Raw genomic sequence first — 24,493 nt, 5'->3', positions numbered from 1 at the left:
CTAATGTTAATTTATAATCTAATCAAAGCGATAATGAGTCCAGCCAACTCTCTCATCTTTCTGAAAATCAGCCTTAAGAAATTTCATCTGAAGTATGGAAGCTCTCTCCCACGTCTGCAAGCGTAACGCAGTCGAGCTGTTTATAGCAGAATGATTAATGACATCTAAAAATGAAGAACAGAAAAAATCACATCTCTCCTTTTCAGACCCTCTAAGAGTGAAATTACATGACACTATTGGAAATCACATCACGTATAAAGTTAATTCATTTCTAGTCTTTCAAAACAATGATTGTGGACATGACCAAAAAAAACAAAAAAAACTATTTTAGCATATTTAGGTTATATAGTTATATAGTAATTTCAGAGGCTAAACTCAATTTGTTAGTTGTAAAACAGATAGGCTTGAAAAAATGTGAATTGTAAAGCTATTTGAGTGCCTTTGGTTGAACCAGCAGAACATATCTAATTCTAACACCAATACACCAATATATTTAAATTCACCATGCGAATATTAATATTAGCACAATTAAAACAAGTTATTTAATTTGTCATTTGCATTTTTTAAAATTCTTATTATTATTTGTAATAGTACTGGTAACTATTCGTCATACTTATTATTCTGTACTAAGACTCCATGTTGGCCCCAATAGTTTCTAGTGGCCCCAGTCACATTTCTGCAGCAGAATATTATTAAGACACAGGAGTGGGCTCTTTAGACTTGAGGTAGTGTACTGAGACCCCACGTGGATTCCTAATGGTCCTTGAATCACCAGGCATTTCTGCATTTTATCATCAAGACAGGGGTGGGCTCTCTTACCCTGATACAGTATACTGAGGCCCCATGTATCTCGGGGTGTCCAAAACCTATTCCTAGCGGGTCACTGTGCTGGAAAGATTTGCTCCAACCCAAATCAAACACACCTGAACCAGCTAATCACAGTCTTCAGACTTGCTAGAAACTTCCAGCAATAGTGTTGGAGCTAAAATCTGCAGTAGCAGTTTTGGAGTGTGTGAGTTACATCAGCCCTGCTAACATATGCTAATATGCTGATATACAGATGGTACAGGATGATGTGGAAAGGTCAGATCCAGTATCACGTCCGCATTAATTCAGAAGACATGAGCTGTGACTGGATGAAGTTCAGACATCTTGTAAGCATGAACTTGTTTTGACAGTGTCGCCTAAACATGAATATAAATAATATAGGAACATGCCAAAATGGATTCTACAAACCCAATTCCAAAAAAGTTGGGACACTGTACAAATTGTGAGTAAAAAAGGAATGGAATAATTTACAAATCTCATAAACTTATATTTTATTCACAATAGAATATAGATAACATATCAAATGTTGAAAGTGAGACATTTTGAAATGTCATGCCATTGATGTATGGTTAGGATATGACAATATTTGGCCGAGATACAACTATCTGAAATCTGAGGGTTCAAAAAAATCTAAATATTGAGAAAATCACCTTTAAAGTTGTCCAAATGAAGTTCTTAGCAATGCATATTACTGATCAAAAATTAAGTTTTAATATATTTAAAGTAGGACATTTACAAAATATCTTCATGGAACATGATCTTTACTTAATATCCTAATGATTTTTGGCATAAAAGAAAAATCAATAATTTTGACCATACAATGTATTTTTGGCTATTGCTACAAATATACCCCAGTGACTTAAGACTGGTTTTGTGCTCCAGGGTCACATATGGATTCTCTTACAAAAATGTTTCTACAAAAATAAAAATTTTCTCTACAGCTATTGTTACAATTGTAGATTCTTATTAAATCCATTTGGGATTCACAATCAGTTTCCAACTTCCACAGTCTACATGTGGAGTGGCAATATGGTCCAATGTCAACATAGTTTTTATTAATTTATCTAGTTTTCTGTCATATATTTGTGTAAAGTAAATTGTAAAAATGACGGTGCTTGCATATTCTGCCCACTACACCTACTGTATGATATCGATACTAGCAAATCGTTACTACTGTATTTTACACAGGTAAATTTATGCTTGCAAGCATTCATTTAGGACTGAGCGAAACAAAGCACTAAATTGTAATTATCATAATTACACAATTTAATAGTAAATTAAATGTAAGTCTATGATTTGGCTGTGGACGCAATCTTTTGGCAAGATGAAGGAATTCATTTTGGGTTGCCCCATAGTTCACACAAAAATTAAAATTACCCCATGATTTACTTACCCTCTAATAAGTGTATAGGACTTTCTTCTTTAAGATGAATGCTACTTTAGTTATATTAGTTATATAAAAAAATGTCCTGTCTCTTCCAAGCTTTATAATGGCAGTGAATGGTGGTTGAGATTTTGAAATCCAAAAAAGTGCATCCATCCATCATAAAAAGTGCTCCACACGACTCCGGGTGGTTAATAAAAGCGAAGCATTTGTTTAAGAAAAATATCCACATTTAAAACTTTATAAACCGTAAACTCTAGCTTCCTCTAACTGTTGTACGATCATTCACGAGAGAGTGGCGCTCCAGCAGATGGCATCGACGTAGCATAAGCTCCGGTGAGAAGTGACGAATGCAGAAACGCAGTGGAGAGAGCAAACTGACCAGTCACTAATTAATTAGAAGTACAAAATGAGGATTTGTAAAGACAGATACAAGTCATATAGACCTAGGATGGCTTGAGGGTGATTAATTCATGGGGTACCTTTCGTTTTTAGGTGAAATATCCCTTTAAATGCTTGACCTGAGCAAAACAGCAGAAGTGTGGAAAGTGCATAGAATGTACAACTCATTATTGCAGTGCATTATGGGATCGAGCACTACAAATGGGGCAAGTCCCAATACCCACACTTTTGAGCATAAAAGTACATAAAAGGAAGTACTGTAAGTGCACAAATAGGTATTTTCATAACCATAGGCCTATGGTTTTCTCCTCGAATAGTGCACTACATAAGGATGTACAGCCTATGACTTGATTTACAAAATTTGATTTGCATGTATGACAAGATACAAACATAAAAACATGCACACAAAATGTGTGAACTGATCCACAAGCTTCTAATGTGGGTTGCATCTCTCAGATGTGCAACACAACACGTCTTGTCAGGTGTCAATGTATATGTAAAAAGATTATGAATTTGAAAGACAACCTTTAGTTTTAACTTTAAGGGCGTTCAAACCTTAATTAACACCCCGTCCCCCATAATTCATACCATGCTCACAAATTATTAAAAAGCTCAATGCTAGCTTTTAAATCTGAACTGCAGAAACTGACTGCTGATTTTCTCAAAATCTGTTGTGAAGGGAACAAATGGTGTATTAAAGGACAAACACACAATTAAATGATACAAAAATTTATATTTAGGGTGCAAACCCACTTTGCATTCATAGATTTTATTTTTTTAAACGACTTTAAAAAAAAGAATTTCTAAAAAAAAAGAATTGAAATTAAAATACATATTGCAGGCATAGGTGACTTGTTGAGCTGTTTTCATCCATTCATACGCCTCTTTTGCCTCTTGTTCATAAATGTGCAGCGCTACGGCCCTCGCAGACAACAACACCGACGACAACAACAAATTCAAACACACAAGGAGCCGGTCCTATTCTGAGCAAATGCTTGCCACAAAATCTTCGGCCGCAGATAAAATCATTCAGTGTTGCATATTTTGTTATCATTTATTCTGTAGATGGAATATATTGTATTTGTATCTGGTCTCTAATGAGTCCAGGTGAACTGAACACTGCAGGTCTGTGGGAGGGATTCGCCCCTCACAACCTCTCAATGTCTCTGTATTTCTTGCGTAGGATAGAGACCTGGTCTTTGAAGAGGACGGGATCCAGACGCAACTGAGAGTGAAGGAGAGGCATGAAGCCAAACCAGCTCGTGAAAGAGTTCATGCAGGACTGACGCTGTGCAAAGTGGTCTGGGTCGGCCCATCGAGACGCCTTAGAGCCCTGAGAGAGAGAGGGAGAGAGAGGTCTGTGTATGGTTCACCAGGCAGATTATGAACGAAAGCAGGAGCATGTTTCTGGAATTGGGCTGGAATTGGGCAGCACTTTAGAAGACACTGACAAACAGAGCGAACACGGAGTGTTCATTTCACGACTCAGAGAACAGACGACAGTTATGGCCTTACATTTATGAGAAACGCTGTGGAAGGATGTCTAGCTGCTTGTTAAAGAAGCTTACAATGTGCTAATACAGACCAATCCCTTGGACATGCAGAGGAACACAGAAAGACATTTTGTAACATTCATGGATTCTGTTTCGTTACAGAATTTTAGAGAAATTGAGAAATCACACAGCAAAATGTGACCAATCTGAGATTCTAATCAGCTAATTGACCCTTCGCAAAGACCTGCCCCCTTTTATTACTGTTGGTACGTCCGACAAGTCATGTCGCTCTCACACCACACATCATGTTCTCATGCAGTGAAAAATATTTTCGCACCAACAGACAAGACAGAGCAGCTTACTTTTGGTATGAAAAAAGGGTCAGCTTTCTGTTTTAAATAACGTTTTGAGGTTCTTTAATGAGGCGTGACAGATTGCTGTTCATTAACCAATCATCTCATCCTCTTTACTAGTTATAGTGCAAAATAAACATGAATGAACATCAGAGGGTATCTTGTTTCAACCATGGAAAGATGTCAATAAATGCCATTTTTCAACATTTCGACATTAATCCACTCTCCTTTGTGGTTTGTTTGTCAGACAAAATGTCAGATTCAGCGTTATGATTGGTCAGATCGCCTGTCAATCAAACTCCCGGCGAAGGGTCAATTAGAGTCTTAGGTAATTTAGCTTCTACCCAGCAAACAAAAATATGTTCTAAGAACATTTTGCTAACGTTCCCAATTAAGGTATGAAAATGTTATTTCTGAATAATCTCAGAACATACAAAACATTCAGGTTTTTTTAAATGTTTCAAAAATGTTTAATTTCCTTGGTTAGGTGAACGTTAGAGAAAAACATTAAGGGAATGTTCAATTTTATAATTTTGCAGACATTATGGGAATGTTACTGTTGAATGTTCTCTCAAAAAAAGTGATAAGCAATAATGTTTAAAAAAAGACAAAATCCATAGGCAAAAAACAGTGTTTTGATAAGATGAGAAATTTCACAGAAAGTACTAAATAAGGAAATATAGAGTAAAACTGTATACATGACCAGTACTGTTCAACTATACTGAACATTTTTAATACTTTGAAACGGTATCTTCTTAAACTTCTGTAACTACTTAAACATAATTAAACTACTGTGAAGATGTATATTTAAAAAACTAGTGAGCTAGCCTATGCTACAAGCTAATAACAAAAAGTAGCTAACTACATTGTACCTACAGTATTTAAGGGGGTAACAGCTTATTTTTTTAAATCAGAGCAGTACTGTCAGTAGTAGTCCAGCCTCGTCAGGCCCAATCCCCTCCCACACCCGTTCACAATCACCGGAGTACTAATCAGCCGCACCTGTCACCACCTCATCAACACGAGCTTAAATGCACAGTCACTGCAGTCACACTTCGTCTGGTCTTGAGTTCACTATGCTACTCCTTACCTGACTCACTAACCCGGACGCCATCCTGAAACCTACCTGTCTCTGTGCCATCCTCTCCAGCCCGATCCTAGAAGGAACCCATCATCACGTGAGCTAGATCCCTACCATTCCATAGACCGTTGCCCTAACCCGTTTTGCTCTCCCTTTCTCTCTCTCTCTCAGCACCTGTAAATAAAGATCCCTGTTTACCTTACCTCTCCGTCCTTGGTCTCCTTCTGTACTGTGACAAGAAACGGATTCAGTAATGAATGGCTGACAACCTTAAATTTAATAATGTGACAAATTATGTAGTTATGTTTTGTAGTTCTCCTTGTTGGAAAAGGTAGCTTGTTACTGAAAAAGCTACATTGGTTAAACTGCTGTCAAACTACTGAAAATGTAAAGTTACTAGGGTTATTACTTAAGCAATATTGTACAATACTGTATAAAGCCATTTATTATTATTTTTTGCCATTTGCAAACTCCTGATATTTTAGCAGAGGTGGGGGGGAAATCAATATATTAAATCATTACTTTTTCTCAACACTGTGTTAATAATCTCATGTCAAGAGTCTATATTTTTAGTTACATTTTTATATGAATACTTTGGAAGAAAAAAACAATGTAGCATTAGGTCATTTGTTTCTTTGTTTTCAAAATGGAAGAATAATATAATTGCTTGAAGTAAATTAATAAGAAACAACTGAGTAAAAGATCAGAATATGTTTTGAATAACTTTAAACCTAAAGAACTATGATGATATTATAGTTATCAGATCATTATCATATCATGACCCAGCTATAATATAATATGTTCCTTATGATTCCCACTCTTATTACTCACTAATCAGCATCCATTAGACTCATACAGATGAGATACTATTGGAAATAAAGTAAGAATGTACCAAAAGAGAATTGAGAGAGAAGGAGAGGAACAGTGGGAAGAAACAGTTGAGACAGACAGAGAGAAGGATAGTACTGCAACCTTGCTGTCAATCATTAATCTCACCTTACCATGAAGACATTCATCAAACAGACCAATACTGCTGAATCAGATCCACACACACTCACAGCCCTGGGGCCCTCCATCCATCACACACCACACAGACATTTCTGACCCCAACAGGGAATCACTCTGGATACACACTCGTCTATTTACAACCCATACACACACAGACTCATACCTGCTGCATCATGGTCTCCTTGTACTGTTTTTTCTGTGTGACTTTGATTGGCGGGAGTTTGGTTACTGCGGAGATGAGGAAATTCATGAGGATGTCCTCACAGTTGGCCAACTGGTCCACCATTGACAGCAGAGACGTCGGCAGGTAGTATGTGTACAGGTGATGATAATACCTGACCAAGAAAAAAAAAGAGGAATACATAAAGATATTAATTAGATAACAGAGGAGACATGAAAGCAAAAACAAGGCAATTTGCCTGTGGGGAAGTTAAACCTGACCAAATTTTCATTCTGAATGCTGCTCAGAAACCCTGCCATTAAAGGGACAGTTCACCCCAAAAAATAAAACATTAATTTCTCACCCTCATGCTGTTCTAATCCATAAGACCTCTGTTCATCTTTGAAACACATATGTGACCCCGGACCACAAAACCAGTCTTAAGTCGCTGGGGTATATTTGTAGCAATAGCCAAAAATACATTGTATGGGTCAAAATTATCGATTTTTCTTTTATGCCAATAATCATTTGGATGTTAAGTAAAGATCATGTTCCATGAAGATATTTTGTAAATTCCCAACCATAAATATATCAAAACTTAATTTTTGGTTAGTAATATGCATTGCTAAGGAATTCATTTGGACAACTTTAAAGGCAATTTTCTCACTATTTAGATTTTCTTTATGGACCCTCAGATTCCAGATTTTCAAATAGTTGTATCTCGGCCAAATATGGTCCCATCCTAACAAACCATACATCAATGGAAAGCTTATTTATTCAGCTTTCAGATGATGTATACATCTCAATTTTGAAAAATTGACCATTATGGCTGGTTTTGTGGTCGAGGGTCACAAATGATGATTTCTGTACCTCCATTGAAAGTCCATTCCACCAAAACTTTTAAGCATTAAAGTCTTGAAAAGATAGTAAAAGTAATCCATATGAATCAATCCATATGAAACAACAAATTGTTTTATTCTAAGTTTTCTGAAGAGACTTGTTGTATGTGCATTCATTAATGTTGATATGTGAATAAAAGCATAAATTAAAACTGTTCATCATATAAAGCGATCAAGTCGCCTCAGAAGACTTGCTCAATTCATATGGATTACTTTTCTAGGTTTCATTAAAAATATGTGCATTTGTTTCGAAGATGAACATAAGTCTTATGGGTTTGGATCAACATGAGGTTGAGTAATTGACAGATCTATTGGTAGTCCGAGCTTTATGTTTTTTCTTTAGATTTATGCATTATGCATTGGCTATAGAATATGTGTAGAATATTGGATAATATTCTACACATTTCATTATTTTTTTCTCCCACAATATTAATGGCTTTTTATACATGAAAATATATAGTGAGTTTTAATTGGGCAAGCACCCTTACATTTTCTTGAGAATTTTTTTTTTTATAATCTTGTTTTATAGCGTCTTTCACTTGGTTAGTCAACCAAAAAAATGAATCACCATTGTCATGTTGCTCCAAACCTGTAAGCATTTTTTTTTTTTGCAGATCACAAAATAACTTATTTTTAAGAACATTTATAACCAAGCAGTTTTGCTTCTCACATGTAAGTCGATAGGAACCAAACAGTTTGGTTGCCAGCGTTCTTTTATATTCCATAGAAGAAAGAAATACATACAGGTTTGGAACAACATGATGGTGAGTAAATGATTACAGAATTAAATTTTTGGGTGAACTATCCCTTTAACAATCTATTCTGTTAGGAGAAACAACTTAAACGAGTGCTCCAAGAGCAACCTACGAGTAATAAAATGTTCCTCTGGGTGGGACTGAGAGTATAGTCATGGTATCCAGCACAGACAGAGAGGCCACCCTTCTGTGAGAACCTTAAAAACACAGATGTTTTAATTTCTGTGAGTGACACCTACTCTCTCTCTCTCTCACGCTGTCCTTATTAAACCGAATCTCCTTTCATGCCTGCAGACGTCTATTCTGTCATTCTCTTTCCTTCCCTCTCTCTTTGAGGGACAGCCGTCAGAGCGTTCCTCTCAGCACTGCAGGTGGCTTATCTCTCTTCACACGTTTATTTATGTCCTTTTCTCCCGCACACTTTAAGCTGGGGTCACTTTGCAGGTGGTGTGTTAGCTCGCTGACCAGTAGCAAAGCAGTTAATCTGTGTGTCGGGTGTGTGATGTGTCAGTCTGAAGGTCTGTGTGTGTGTGTTTTGAGTGATGAGTTCACAGACCTTCAGCTAAAACAAACTGTGAACTCCATCTAACCTGTGCCATTTATCGTTAAAATGTGGCCAGTGAAGCTGTCAGACTGAACATTTATTAGCTGCTTTAATATCAGCCTGTCTCTGAGCGATCTCTATCGCAGCAGGTCTCACATTCGGCTTTTACAAGCACCTGACACTGACCTCGTACCAGCCTCTTGTCCAAATTCTGTGAGAGCCGGAAAAAACCTGTGACTGAAGATTCAACAAGCTGTGAATCCCTGCTGTGCTGTTGTTAGGGTGTTGTGGATGGTGTTCAGGGTGTTTCTGTGTGGTTGCTATGGTGCTCTGAGTGTTTTTTAAGAGTGTTGCTAGGGTGCTGGATGGTGTCCATTGTGTTTTTGTGTTCTTTTGTTTTGGATGTCTTTCTATTTTTCTTTCAAACATTCTTTAAAAAAAATTCAGGCAATATCATTTCTAGGATGCTGGTTAAAGAGGTAGCATAACTAACTTGCAAGACTTTATAATGGTTATCATAAAATAATTTCATAAAAATTGTATGACTTCTAAATATTTAATTATGGTATTTAATTAAAGTATCTAGTTTAAAACCTGTCACAATAGTCGACTTGTTTACATAAATAAATTGTGATAAATTGATTAATTACAGAATTATAATGTAGGTATAACATACTCTAGACTTTTGCTGTATGTACATACAGAGCTTGGTAGATTACTTAGAAATAGTAGCCCAATTTTTATCTAGTTGTTTATCACATTGATTTAAATAGGATAATCTCATACCACATTGATATAAAAATACAAAGAGTCTATATTCCATTCGTTGTAATTCATAACATGCATTAACAATACATTACTTCAAGGTTTCCCAAACTGTGGTTTGTAAATGAACTGCAGGGGCTTCATAAGTTTAATGAAAAGCTAATAATGAATTAAATCATAAAAGTTGAAAATGAAAATAAGTCATTTTAGAATAACATCAATTAAAATAAAACACTCACTGAAATAAAATATTTTATTTGTTTATCTGCATGTCATGTGACCATTAAACAACATGAACCGTGAACATGCAGATGTGATATTTAATTACTAAAATATTGATTTTAAAATCTCAGCGTACTTCAAATAAATATATTAGGTGAAAGATGTTCAAAGGTTTGGGAATGCCTGCATTATATGCAAATAAGAAATAAAATATTTTAATATTGTGCATTCTTTGTCTATCTGAATAGAAAAACTATTTGAATGTATATAAGCAGTATTAGAAAGGACAATTTAAAAGATAAAAAAGAGGAATTATGGAAAATCAATAAATAATTAATAATTTATTGCAATTGTTTGAATAATATGCAATCAGGTAATCGATAAAAATGTAACTGTATTTGATTCTGAGTATTTTAAAATGAAATATAATTTCATTACAAATACTTAATTTTTGGAATCTTATTACGTAATCCAGATTACATGTAATAAATTACTACCCAACTCTGCGTACATATTCTCTTCAGATAAAATAAATTATCCCATATACTGTAGTCTAGTGGTTCTCAGCCAGGGGGCAGGGGCCCACTAGGGGGCTCAGAAAGCATCCAAGGGGCCCGCAGGATGACTCCAAATGAATAAAACAGTGGTTCTCAATATTTTTTACTTATTATTCAGCACAATATTTAAAGGCCCAATACTATACGGTAATATATTTCCGGTGCCATTTCTGCAAAGCTATTGTTTACCAACTTTTTTATGAGCAGAAACTGGGAGTATTGTCACAAATAATGGTTTATTACACAAAAAGTTCATGTAAATATGGAGGAAAATCTAACCTTTACCCCGGCGACCCTAAAGGCTGGAATGAATGCAATAGTAACCAGAGTGTAGCAAAGCCAATTGTATATTTTCATGATGAAAGATGAATTCACATTGAGATCACTAGAGAGAGACAACAGAGAAATATTTATGTGCTAGGTTTCAGAGAAATATTTTACTAAGTCTAGCTTTATATGGAACTTGATGATTCTTGATATATCATTTGTATTTCAGAGTTATATTTAACAAGCTACAGAAACAAATCAGTTGTTTCTTTCCTCAGGGAAATCAGGGTACTGTATAAAAGTCTTTTGAGATATCTTTTGAGGGACTTTGGTTCATGTCTCTGCATATGAAAAATGTTATAAAAACATTTTTCACAAGTGAACATGTAGCATGTTCAGGGGCATGTGTTAATGGCATGTCTGACTGTTTAGATATTTTTCTTCTACATAACGAGCCTGGTCTCATGAAAATGCGTATAAATAGTACGCCAAATAAAAACGAAAACTTGCATATGATACGCATGTGTTTGGCGTGCACATATTACGCAGTTGCCATGCATATGATGCGTATCATCATATTTTGTTTTCAATATCTGCTACGGGATGATATATATCAACATATATCAGTTTTCGTGTACATACGATACGCATCTACCCCACAACCCTAAACCTACCCATTGCATAGCAATTTGATACGCCAAAGTCCATTTTTGCGTATCAATACCACGAGTTTTCGTTTTTATTTGGCGTACGATTTATATGCACTTTCATTAGATCGGGTTGACATAACTCACTGAGGATTGCTATAACAATTGCAAAGGAAGAGGAATATAGTAAGAGAATACAAGCTTTTTGTGAGTACAGACTTAAATTAACAGAATATTTCACACAAATACTATATGAGGTTGTTTCTTTATTGGAACAGATTCGTAGAAATGTAGCATTACATCTGGCTCACTAATGGATCCTCTGCAGTGAATGGGTGCCATCAGAATGAGAGTCCAAACATCATAATAATCCATGAGTAATTGACACGACTCCTGTCCACCAATAAATGAAGTGGAAAGCTATGTGATTGTAAGAAACAAATCCATCTTTAAAGCCATTTTAACCATCACTTCTGGCCAAAATATCCACGATAGTCCATGATCCACTTCCTCCAGTCAAAAAATGTTGATGTGAGATGACAACTCCATCCCCTGTTGTATTATTCACTAAAAATTCTTTATCGTACCTCTCAAAAGTCATGTGCCCTTCTTGCATACACAAGGCAAGCATTAATAGCATTTGAAGTCAGACCTGGCTCTAGGAATCTTCAACAATTGTTGAATATTCAGTTAGTGTTATTTTTTGGTGATTGTGTATGTAATGCCCTATGAAGAAGCTAAGCAAGTAAGCAGATTAAAATAAGCAAAGGATTTTGCTTATTTTTGTAAAGGATTAGTAAACTCAGCTAATCAGGTTGTATTAGCTATGGCAAACTGACTACGGATATTTTCAGATGACACACACTTTAATCCACAACTGTTCCTGGGTCTCTGAAACAATTGGAGCAAATGAAACAAGAACTAAAGTTCTTTGCAAAAAGTTTCATACATTTATTTCTGCCTTTCTTTCATTCTTTCCTCGCTTGCTGTTTTTAGGGAAACCATGAACCTCAAGGTGAAAAAAAAGTTTTCCATTTATATTAATAAGTTCATTAAAACTACACTTTATTACTATTTTAGTTTAAGAAAAATTATGTCATTATTGTGAGTTTCGTGAAATGACAACAGTAGAGTTTTAACTGCCTTTCCACTGTCTCCAACGAAGGACAGACTGGAAATCATTCATGGAGATTTTTATGGGAACTGCATGGAATTCCGACCATATGAATATGCAGAATTTTCAAATCCAATTTAAGCTTTGGGTGTGCTGAGCATGAGGTGAGAATTATCAGTATTTGTGCACTAAAAGGATATTCTTTAAACACTACTTCTGCACAATTCTGCAAAATGGGTAGGTATGAATAATTAAGTATAAAATAACTATTTTATAATTCATTGCGTAACCATTTACGTTGCTCAGCCCTACAAAACCTTCTATGTTTTTCTCTCAGAAATATTGGCAGTCATTTATTTTGTGTGGATATATTCATACATTCATTATTCATTCATTTTTTTCATGAATAAGAGGAAGGCTTCAGGACTAATTTAAGTTCTGTGTGACTGCCATTAAAAGGTGAAATGCAACAAACCTATGTGAATGTCGGAGATAGTGGAAAGGCGCCTTACTGCGATTGTACTATTTGAATTTACTTTTGTCAATACATCCACAGGCATGCTGTTGTAAGCATGTATGAAATACTGCAGCTGCAGGTACACATGTAACATATATGAAACAACCCCCATATATAACATACATGAAATCATCCCGTAGCAGATCTATACAGGTGGAGCTGGGGGAGGTGAAGGGTTTCTGAAGCACGCTGCAACTGCTACAACAAGCACTAGTCGAGTATTTGAATGTTGAGCATTCCTATGAGCAAGTTCATAGGCTGCTGATGTGTAAAGAAAGCAATCAGCTATGCCATATGAATAATGATGTGATTATAGTTGAGGTCAAAAGTTTACACCCCCCTTTCAGAATCTGAAAAATATTAGAGGGATTATGCATGCTATTGTTTATTTAGTACTGACCTGAATAAGATATTTCACATAAAATATGTTTACATATTGTCCACAATAGAAAATAATAGTTGAATTTATGAAAATTACCCCGTTCAGTATGATTTTTAATACTGTGTTCTTACCTTAATGATCCACATTTTTTTTTCATTTAGTACTGCTCTTCAGAGGCTACAGGAGATAGTTACATGTTTCCCAGAAGACAAAATAAGTCAAATTTACCCTGTCCTTCAAATTCACTCTTCAGCCTGCACCATCTAGAGTTTCATGACAGAACTTTGTATTTAATTAAAAATCAATCTATAACAATTAAGGACTACAGATATTCTGCCACACCGTGGCTAGGCATAGAATTGAATGCTTACTGTTAGCGCATGCTAATTGTTAGCCGGCAATGTTTTGTTGAAGAAAAGAAAAAGAAAGAAAAATAGGTAGAATACCGTAGAATAGAAAAAATGCAGCAAAAGAAAAACAAAATAATACTCTTCAGGTAAGTTTTGTGTTGTCTGGAGATTACCTGTGGTAGAACGCAGCTCCTGTGAGCACCATGGAGTATTCATTGGTCCATTTAGAGGTATAACCCCACCTCCCCTTCCCGCTGTCCCAGTAATGGCTGCGTGCTGGGTAGCCTACGATCCGATCTGGAAAACTTTGCCAAACGATGAAGGCGAAATCCACCTGTAAAACCCAGAGAAGACAGAGGTGTACAATTTTGATTACATAACTATTTCAGAAGGTGAGTAAAATAAAAAACTGATTATTATTTTTGGTTAAACTATTCCTTTGAGAATAAAGACATTATGTTCATTTTCATTATCTCTTCAGACTAGGGAAGACTCTGCTTGAGAAACTCATCAGAGAAGATTAAAGAAGTAGAATTAACAAAAGCAACATAAGCTCTTTTGATAGTCTGTTAAAATTGCGTGCTGGGTAGCCTACGATCCGATCTGGAAAACTTTGCCAAACGATGAAGGCGAAATCCACCTGTAAAACCCAGAGAAGACAGAGGTGTACAATTTTGATTACATAACTATTTCAGAAGGTGAGTAAAATAAAAGACAGATTATTATTTTTGGTTAATATTGGCAGTCATTTATTTTGTGTAAACTATTCCTTTGAGAATAAAGACATTATGTTCATTTTCATTATCTCTTCAGACTACAGATAAAACCAAAGGGAAGACTCTGCTTGAGAAACTCATCAGAGAAGATTAAAGAAGTAGAATTAACAAAAGCAACATAAACTCTTTTGATAGTCTGTTAAAAGAACTGACATGGGCTCACTTTCAGTGAGATAAATTATCAAAGGAGCCAATGAGAGCTCAAAGAGAACAAGCATTTTCTAGCTCGGCTCTTTATTTAGCCTTGGATTTTCTAATGCCTTCAGACATGCTTCAGCGTCAACTGACTTGTCTGCATGCAGGGGATGAGAGCAGTCCTTGCTCTGTCAAAGTCAGCGTGCGCACATATTAAAAAATGAACCCGCAAATCAGAGGAAAAGGTTGCAAACGTCCCCCTTAATGTTACAATAGATTAATCGCTGCGTTAGCAGCGGATTCGGATTTATGACATCATGCAAATAACGTGGCCTTAAGGAATTACAGCTTTAAGGTGCATCACTCCAGCAATGCATTGTGGGTGACACACTGAAATTCGCTCCATTCATTATGTGTACCGGACCTTGATTATGGATCTGAGTGAGTGGGAAAGATGAATGGCAGGAGGAGTCATGAATGCTTGGTCTGAGATGAACAGAACTCACAAATGGCTAAGAAATGAGTTTAACTAATTATCTAGCTCTTATTTCATTTAGCAGTGTGCTAAAAGGAGAATCTGAAGTGTTCAGTGTGCAAAATTAGTGCAGTCCATGAAATTTTGGTGGAATGTTGCAGGCAAAAAATGGTCAATACTGGAGTGATAAATGAAGCACTCATACATAAGTCACTTTCAAACCAAGAAGCTTTCTATGAAGCGCTGCACATGACGTGGGAAAAAACAAGATATTGTGGCCAAGATCTTATTATTTCATCCCCTTGTTTTAGGCAAATAAGGTGCCCATGTTGTATTACTTTATTCCCTTGTTTCAGGGCCATGAATTCATTGGAAGTACTGCAAGTCATGTGTGAGGCTCTGTAGATTTCTGTTGGTTGGCGCTGCAAATTTGCATGACCAATTTGAAGATGACGCAAAATCTGTCTCTGAAATTCTCAGTACGTTGTGGTAATATGTTTATATGAATTTACAATAAAGAGACATACAAAAAAACCAAAAAACATAGCATCTACACTGCAGGATGGCAACACAATATGATGCAACAAAACTAGAATGTTTTCTTATATAATCAAAGACAAACTTTGATTTAAAGTACATACTTTTGAGATTATAGTGAAATATCCCAACGCTGGGACATTTTGGATTTTTGGGACTATGAAACTATGGCTTTCGAAGATACAAGCTACTCATAATTTAATGTAGTTAGCAACATATATATTTTTCTGGCTTCAGTCCATCGTTTGTTGATTGGACGGAGGCAGATCCGTCAAATGTAATAATGGGGCAGAATTTAAAGCCCAAATTTCACATATATTTATTTTTGCACAGTCGAACTCACAACCTTTCATAGTATGATAGCCTGGGCGAACACAGGTGCCTTGACAAATGTGCACTAGAAAGATTCATCCTTGTCCAGTGTCTGCGCTTTTTCTCTCCAGAAAATATGACAAATTAATTAGTGCAAAAAAAAAGTGTGCAGCTGCTTGTACTGTGCAGATTACGGAATTTTTGTCATGCACACTGCATGCATACCCTATTGTATGAGTAAAAGCCAAAGTATACATTAATCTTATGCAGACTAACTGAGTAGAGGACATTATCTGTGCGATTGGTGACATGGCATTCATGGTTCAGATGACTGGCTAAAAAAATAAAAAACTTCTAAAAGACGGCAGAATTCCATTGTGGGGATCATGCACCAGCCAAGCAACTGCCATTAAGATGAATGGGAATGCTAACCTCCTTGGCTAGCACACATTTATAGTGTCAGATGTGCAATAAAGATAAATGGGAAAACAAATACACGATAGATGAAGATACAAATTAACCTGCACAAACATGAACAAACACTAGATTAATGCTGTAATTTATATTACTCTGTCATTGTACTATAACAATTATTACCCTTTCTGGTCAATTCTTCAGGCCATTAACTGCAGTACAGACATCATAACCCATGAGCTCTGCTGTGCCGTTGTTATGCCACACATGTGCCTACAGTCTAATGATGCTTGCCGCACAAAAAAACTCGACCCCTATATTACATTTCCCATTTTAATAAGCCAGTTAATGAGTCGAAACAATGCAATTATCAATTCTGTGGAGCCATAGTGCCGCACAGTCTTAACAAAATGGAAACTAAATATGCCATATTCTCACATTCTCAGCACTTTTCAATTAAAACCCTCTCAAATGCTTAAAGGGCAATTACTGGGGCAGATTACTGTGCGAAACGAGAGGAAGCTTCCCTCCAAATGTTGCTGGATTTGTTTAAAGCCACAAGAGCTTTCTCACCGAAACTGAGACTCATTAAACTTTTGTAATACGGGTTCTGTAATCTTGTAGCGCTATAAAAGTTAAGTGGATATTCTGGCCAGGCAGAGGTAAAGATGTACTGGGTGCAGTTAATAAAACATCAGCATGATGAATTATGGATAGCAGGTTTCAAACACACACTGAGCTACGCCATACATAATGAACTTGAGAAATTAGAAGCTTTCCAGCCATCTGATTGGACGTATTCTCACTGCTTGTGACATTTCAAATATTATTCTGAAGCAGATTATAATTTACAACGTACATTGCAGTACAGCCAGTGCACTTTAAAACTGCTAGTAAATTTCACAAGCAATTACAAGGAATGTCATGTAACATTGAACTAAACATTAAATTGTGAAGTAGAAAAACTAAAATCATATTTTCTTGGAAAAACATTGACACTGGCAATACACCAACAACACTGAAGCGTATCTTTCTTTCCTCAAACTTTATGGAATTATGGTAGTGTTAGACAAATGTGAGAGGAAAGAGATCAGTCTTTGGGATTTAATTGGTTTTGCTGACTTCTGCTGCTGAATGGTGCGGCTTTTCAAAACTTGCTCCATCAAAGAGGATCAACAAAATCTTTCAAGATCCGACTGCAAAGGAGTTAACAGTAAATTCCATAACCAGATTAATTCCCACATTGTTTTTTCTCCCACCCCTGCAGGGTATTTACAAACAAGCTTCATAGTCCCATAGACTTGGCCAGGAAAGCCAAAAATGTGTTTCTTTTGTTTTTAACACCCTTAACCCTGTAAACTGTTGGAGAATTGCATTGGCAACAACTTCTTCCTGGCCCTTGGATCATCTCTGCCTTAATCAAACTTAGACCTATGACACCCTAAACATCAAAGCCTCTCTCTGTTCGGGGAATAAATAAATCCCAAAATTCTTCACATTGCCTGAAACATCTTTGCCAGATGGTGCAGCCATATTTTGTGAATTGGCACTGCAGCCACACAGATTTGCATATCACAGCTCGAGGGATGATAGTTGTTAACTACACATTTATAATCCTTTTAAATAATAATTATTCCAGATTTGGCCAATTTGCTGGGAAACTGGATTCTCATTCAGGCCTTTGAAACATTAAAGGGGTACTCCACCCCAAAATGAAAATTTTGTCATTAATCACTTACCCCCATGTTGTTCCATTGCATTAATGTCAGCCGCGCCACAAGGATACGTTTTCTACGTGTATTTGCGCATTGATTTGAACGAAAACAGCACATCCGTGCAGCGCAGCTGACACAGAAGAGCGTACGCTGCTTGCGTTCAGTGGTTATTCTCCAAAATGGCTCTACGGTGATGTGGAGAGACACAGAGGAGACGAATGGTTGAATAAAGTTGTTCTTTTTGTTTTCTTCACGTACAAACATATTCTCGTCGCTTCATAACTTTACGGTTGAACCACTGATGGCAGATGGACTATTCTGATGATGTCTTTCATACTTTTCTGGACCTTGACAGTGTTATTTACTTGACAGTCAATGGGACAGTCACAAGCCTCCCGGTTTTCATCCAAAATATCTTAAATTGTGTTCCGAAGACAAACAAAGCTTTTACGGGTTTGGAACGACATGGGGGTAAGTGATTAATGACAAAATTTTCATTTTGGGGTGGAGTATCCCTTTAACTATTCATCTAAAATTATAAGGACGTAGTTCACTAAATATTGCGCCACTTTTGAGGATGGTACTTTATGTCAATGCAAATACCTGCATCTTACTCATTAACCGTTGCAATTTAGTTTAGTGGGTGCGTCCTCAACATTTAAATTAAATCATAGACATCTTTTCTGTGCAAGCACAGCTACTTTTAATGTAAATTAGGTTCATTATAAACTATGCTTCTTTCACAAAAAAGTGCTTGACGCAGTTCACATTGCGCTATTACCAACAAATGATTGGCCTAAGCTAGGTCTGAATACACTGTCTAGCTATCATGGCAATAACTGCTATCATGGTACACTACCAAACTGATTTCACATACGATTCAGAGCGTGGATCGCGGAAGGCGTTCCCCTAGCGTTTGTCGACGCAGCTCGAGTTCCTGAAGAGGAACTGCTATCATGGTACACTACCAATCAAAAGTTTTTGAACAGTAAGATTTTTTATGTTTTTTTTTTTAATTCTCTTCTGTTCTCCAAGCCTACATTAATTTGATCCAAAATACAGCAAAATCAGTAATATTGTGAAACATTTTTACTATTTAAAATAACGGCTTTCTATTTGAATAAATCTTAAAATGTAAATTTTTTTCCTGTGATCAAAACTATATTTTCAGCATCATTACTCAAGTCTTCAGTGTCTCATTCTAATCTGATGATTTGCTGTTCAACAAATTTTTTTTATTATTATTATTATCAATATTTAAAACAATTGAGTAAATGTTTTTCAGGATTCTTTGATGAATAGAAAGATCAAAAGATCATTATCTGAAATATAAAGCTTTTGTTACATTATACACTGTACCATTCAAAAACTTGGAGTCAGTATGTATATATATATGTTAAAGGTCAATGAAAAAAGTAGTAGAAAAAAATAAATAAATAATGGTATAATGCACTGAAGAATAACAGTACAACTTTGTTTGAGGAGCTTTTTGACACAATCTAATTTAAATATCCAAGAAACACCTTATAAATCACCATCAATAAATAACATCAAATATTTTGACTATATTCTTTGCATTTTTATTCTTTAAAAGGGGTGCCTGAAAAAAAAATCATCATAAAATAATCATTACAATTTAATTTTTTCAATTTTTATTTTTTTAATATTATTAAAATTCTACTATTAATAATATTTATGAAATGTTTGTCCCTTTCTGTCATGTCATTGTTCTCATCAAGGTTACGTTTTGAAAATACAAAAAGCATGGAAAAGTACTTCCAAGGTCAATAGAAAAAGTTTGAATTAAAGGTATAATGTATTTAATGCAATCAGCTGTCTTGAGATGCTTTTGATACCATTTTATAAGTCAGAAATTCAAAATATAAATGAAATCACAACTCCTATAAACAGGTGTGTAGGAATAAACAGAAGCAAACAGTCAAGCAAAAATATGTGAATCCCATACACTGCTAAAGCTTGCAAATCGTGTTTCAGGTATGCAACCTTCATTTGGCATTGTTTTCAAACAGGAAGTTAAGCACACGCAACTTTAAAATACAAAGCAGCAAATGAAAGCACCATTACAATGAATAATAGCCTAAGGAGAAAAAAGGGACAGAAAGTCAGAATTCACCATATTTTGAGAAAGACACAAGCTGCCTCTCACCAGGATCAGTATACGGATACCAACATCTTTTTGTGAATTTGGACATCCGATTAGAGATGTCCTCTTTTTTTTTCTCTCTCCATATCTCTCTAGCACATATTATTGTCTGATTAAATTATACAGCTGAGAGCAATTAAAAATGAGCCCAGCAGGCTGCTGATGCTGCAGTGTGCAAATATCATCTCTTGTCTCAGGGAAAATGAAGACAGAGAATTGACATTAACAAAGTGCAGAACAAACACAAAACAAGCCAGAAACGGACAATACATGCAGCATCACAAATACCACTGAATAAAAGAGACAAAATAATGAGGTAAAAAAGGACAGGACAAAGGAAGTAGACTGGGAGAGTGAAAGTTTGTTTGTGAGTGAGAAAGAGAACACTGAAGTATTGCACTATTAGCTAAGCAACATGCTAAAATCAAACTCCTTTGAAATTAGTTGTGTGTTTTCTTTGTGCTATTTCAAAATGATAATTTGTTAGAAATGTAATAATACTTCTCAATATAATGTCAATTTAGTCACTTGACAAAGGATTGAGATTTTGAAAGATAAAACCAAATAGTGTACTACATGATATTCCTTACCATTTCAAATACAGTAACATTTATTATGATGAATGAATGTGTGATCTCTCACCTCATTGGTGGACAAAACCGAGTCCTCGTCCAGGCTGAGAACTGCATCAGTTTTGATAGCTTGATGAGGGAAAAAACGTCCACTCATCGTCTGAGGGGAAATAAGAAGTGACATTAGTGATTCACAGATTTTCAGCACAGAATGTGGTTGAAATTTAATTTACACCATTAGTTTTTTTTCACATTGTTCAGAAATCACAATGCATTTATTAATTAAACTTTACTTTGACACATCCTTGTCTATCATCGCCTGCGACATCTGTTTGGGTCTTATCTGTTCATCAAGTCAAAGTCACAATAGTTGAACATCTGCCAAAGTACAATATGGTAATTTACACCTTGCGGTAGGAAAAAGGACTTTAAATAAAATATTAAGAGGGTGTAGTGAATCTTCAATGCCATTTGAAGTCACTGAACATCCACGTTAATGGTGGATTGCTGAATCCACCATTGTACACCAGTGCCAATTCATGTGTTTGTAGTCTCTCAGGGTGCGAATGAAAATTCGATAAGCCATTTGGCCCAAGAAATTACTATTCTCTAGAAGATTGTATAGTTGCAGCCTAGTATACACTATAGTATATAGCTAAGTTTAACGTGATTTCCAGGGGTCAGGGGTACAGGTAGAAACAAAGTCTTGGAGGGTATACAAAGTTGTTACAATGAACACATCTCAGAAGAAACTAGTTTGTAGATTTGCCAATGAATAGAATATTTTATTTTCAGAGTTTTGTTTGAGGCAAATAAACTATATGTACACTACTGCAGCACAACTGTAAATCCTACTAATGTTTTCAGAGTAACGTCTGTAGCGTCTCGACCAATCTGACACACTAATTTTTATTTGATTTAACAAATCAATTATTCATTAGATTAACAAATCGTCACAGTCCCCTCACTCAATAAACTGGATGCCAGGATTCCTGCTGAACACCATCCCCCATATCACTGTTTTTATTATGCCCCCAGGAATGTGAGTAGGATAACCCACTCTGTGTCCACAGGACAAACGCACAGTAGAAATGGACTTTTCTACTAATTAATTCATAGGAAAACCTTTCTTTGAATGAACACACATATTCTTCAGGCCATTGTGTATATTATTGCTGTGTTGTATTTAATCTGTTGTATTATAGACTATTTTTATTCATGCTTACGATAAACCACTCATTCATATAAGTAACTCTACCATGTCTAGTATCTATGAATTCGCCTTCTTATGATCAAAACAAGCGTGTATATTATATGATGATAACTAGTTATGGTTAATTATTCATATTTCCCCATGAGCTGATTCGCTACACGTCAATACAATAATCAGTACTCATTATAGTTGGACGGATAGTCTGACTACAAAGTCAACACACAGTTCTACTCCTTTTTTTCCAGAGTTCCCAATTGCAACCTGTTCATGTTGACATCTGCCTAATTTATTGTCAGATATTGTAGAGGTCGGTTTAGAATGCATGTTCTTTGACATCAACAACATAAGATCAGATTGACCTGTGCCCCATTTTTGAGATCTAATCGAATGACTGTTTGCCAGACAGTCAGAAGTGCTGAGAACAGGTTATTTCTCACAGCAAAAGGGGTTGTCAACAGATTGTTGGATTTGGTCTTCAAATATCTTACAGATTTTTTCTGAAGGTCCTGTTTATACTGCCAAGCCGTTGAGAGGTTGACTGGCCACAGAACACTGACATGTTTAGCGAACAGTGTGACTTTGTGATATCGGTGATCAAGATCAGTGACCATTCATCACTGCAGAGAGAGGATGACATAACATGGTGTACAGAGCCAAAATGTTAGATCTCCACACCAAGAATACTGGATTCATTCTCTTTATCAGGTCCCTTCAGAGGATATCTGTATTGTGTAGTATCCAAAACCAGTCAGCAGAGTTTTGTCTGATACCCAAAACCAGCTGACAGCAAGTTTTGTAAAATTCTCTCATCAATTACTCACCCTCAAGCCTGGTACACACCGGGACGTTTATCGCACGCGCTTATCGCCAATGTTTTTCGACGCGTCGTTTGTGTTCATACCCACTGCCAGCGACTTTTTCGCTGTATGTCGCTAGACTCTGTGCTGTGAAAACGCTTGCGGGCGTTCCTACTGCTGTCGCTCTAATGTTATTGGTAGACTGCACGTCTGGACATATCTGGACATATAAAATGCAATCATAAACTGTATATTGCCGGTAAAACTAAGATATCATTCTATTATGACTAGGAATTAGACTTAAAAGAAATAAAAGTACCATTCTGTGGTTGGAGAGTGTTGTTATATAAACTACAGCAGTGCTCGTGCATTAAATCATTAACCGGTGCTAAACTGCTCACTGCATCATGTAATTAACAACTCGAACCATAAATGTATGAATCAAACTCACTTAGACAGCCAACGGTTTCTTTTCAACGCATAATTTTTTATATCCATGTATGTGGTTACAGTAAAATCATATAAAACAGTGAAATCGCTCAGGCAATCTGTCCTTTCATGCCTGCACCCGAGACGGTGACGTGTGAGCGCCACTGACAGATTCTTCACTCCTATTGGTTGTCGCTCGCTAAATTCGATGTTCATTTGCATAAAGTTAAACAATTCTTAACTTTTGTCGCATCGCTTGACACACCCACATTCTGTCACGTGTCGCCGGAAGTCGCCATCTCTCCATTGAAAATGAATGGGAGCATGTCGCTTTATCGCTGTGTCACCGGCAGTGTGAACGGGGCTTGAACGTGCAAATTCACTCCCTGACATTAGATGGCGCTTAATGAAAAACAGAAATACACATAGAATCCTATTTGATCTGCAATTCCTCTTCATAACAACTCCCTCTTATCGATATTTTTGTAGTCGATCGCGCTCGCTTATCGCCGACGTTTTTCGACGCGTCTTTTGTGTTCATACCCAAGCGATTTTCGCAGGCGATGAGCCGAGTGAACGTGCAAATTCACTCCCTGACATTAGATGGCGCTTAATGAAAAACAGAAATACACATAGAATCCTATTTGATCTGCAATTCCTCTTCATAACAACTCCCTCTTATCGATATTTTTGTAGTCGCTGTCGCGTTTGTCATAAAGCCCTTTGTGTTCAGACACCAATGAGACCAGCAGCTCTACATTCATCTTGCCTCGATGCATCTTCTTGGTCTACTTACTTCCTCTTCGTCGTTAGGTATCAATGTGTGCTCAGCAAGACCGTTTTGTGCTTGAGCGCCACCAAGTCGTGTTTTACTGTAACTTCAGCAGCTCCAGGCACGTGAACAAAAGCGCCAATCTCATTGGTCGGCCAGTTTTTTACGTGGCGTGTCAAACCAAAGAAACGAGCCCGAAGCGGTTTTTAAAAAATAACGCTTTTACGCCTCGCGTTAAACGTCGGCAATAATGATATTCGTCCCGGTGTGAACAAGCCTTCATGCTATTTCATGACTTTCTTTTTTTCTGAGGAACACGAAATAAGATATATATTTTTTAAAATGTTGGAAACCAAACAGTTTTAGTTTAACTTCCATTGTATGGACAATCAGTCCTCAAAATATACCATATAGACAAAAGTAGTGGGGCATTACATCAAATTATAAATTGTAT

The 24,493-nt window shown here is 36.3% G+C and overlaps 1 protein-coding gene across 1 annotated transcript; it reads right to left on the bottom strand.

Moving 5' to 3' along the window:
• Positions 1–3,500: 3,500 nt before the first annotated feature.
• On the bottom strand, positions 3,501–22,889 carry LOC107548414 (exostosin-1-like). The gene is made up of 5 exons (XM_016229078.1): positions 22,863–22,889; positions 20,899–20,988; positions 13,902–14,062; positions 6,713–6,884; positions 3,501–3,947 (listed from the first exon to the last, which is right to left on the bottom strand). Exons 2-5 carry the CDS (start codon positions 20,983–20,985, stop codon positions 3,762–3,764), a joined length of 606 nt encoding a protein of 201 aa, XP_016084564.1. The 5' UTR covers positions 20,986–20,988; positions 22,863–22,889; the 3' UTR covers positions 3,501–3,761.
• Positions 22,890–24,493: the final 1,604 nt, after the last annotated feature.

This window comes from Sinocyclocheilus grahami, unplaced genomic scaffold, assembly GCF_001515645.1.
Source record: "Sinocyclocheilus grahami isolate Dianchi unplaced genomic scaffold, SAMN03320097.WGS_v1.1 scaffold347.1, whole genome shotgun sequence".
Classification (NCBI taxonomy): Eukaryota; Metazoa; Chordata; class Actinopteri; order Cypriniformes; family Cyprinidae; genus Sinocyclocheilus; species Sinocyclocheilus grahami.
The sequence above is the reverse complement of the archived record's forward strand: the minus strand, read 5'-3'. Positions and strand labels throughout refer to the sequence as shown.

Coding starts and splice junctions, on each gene's coding strand:
- LOC107548414 (XM_016229078.1), bottom strand. CDS start 20,985: ATGAGTGGACGTTTTTTCCCTCATCAAGCTATCAAAACTGATGCAGTT. Junction 14,063..20,898: donor CGGTTTTGTCCACCAATGAG/GTGAGAGATCAC, acceptor TGGGTTTTACAG/GTGGATTTCGCCTTCATCGT. Junction 6,885..13,901: donor GGAGCTGCGTTCTACCACAG/GTAATCTCCAGA, acceptor TTTCTTGGTCAG/GTATTATCATCACCTGTACA.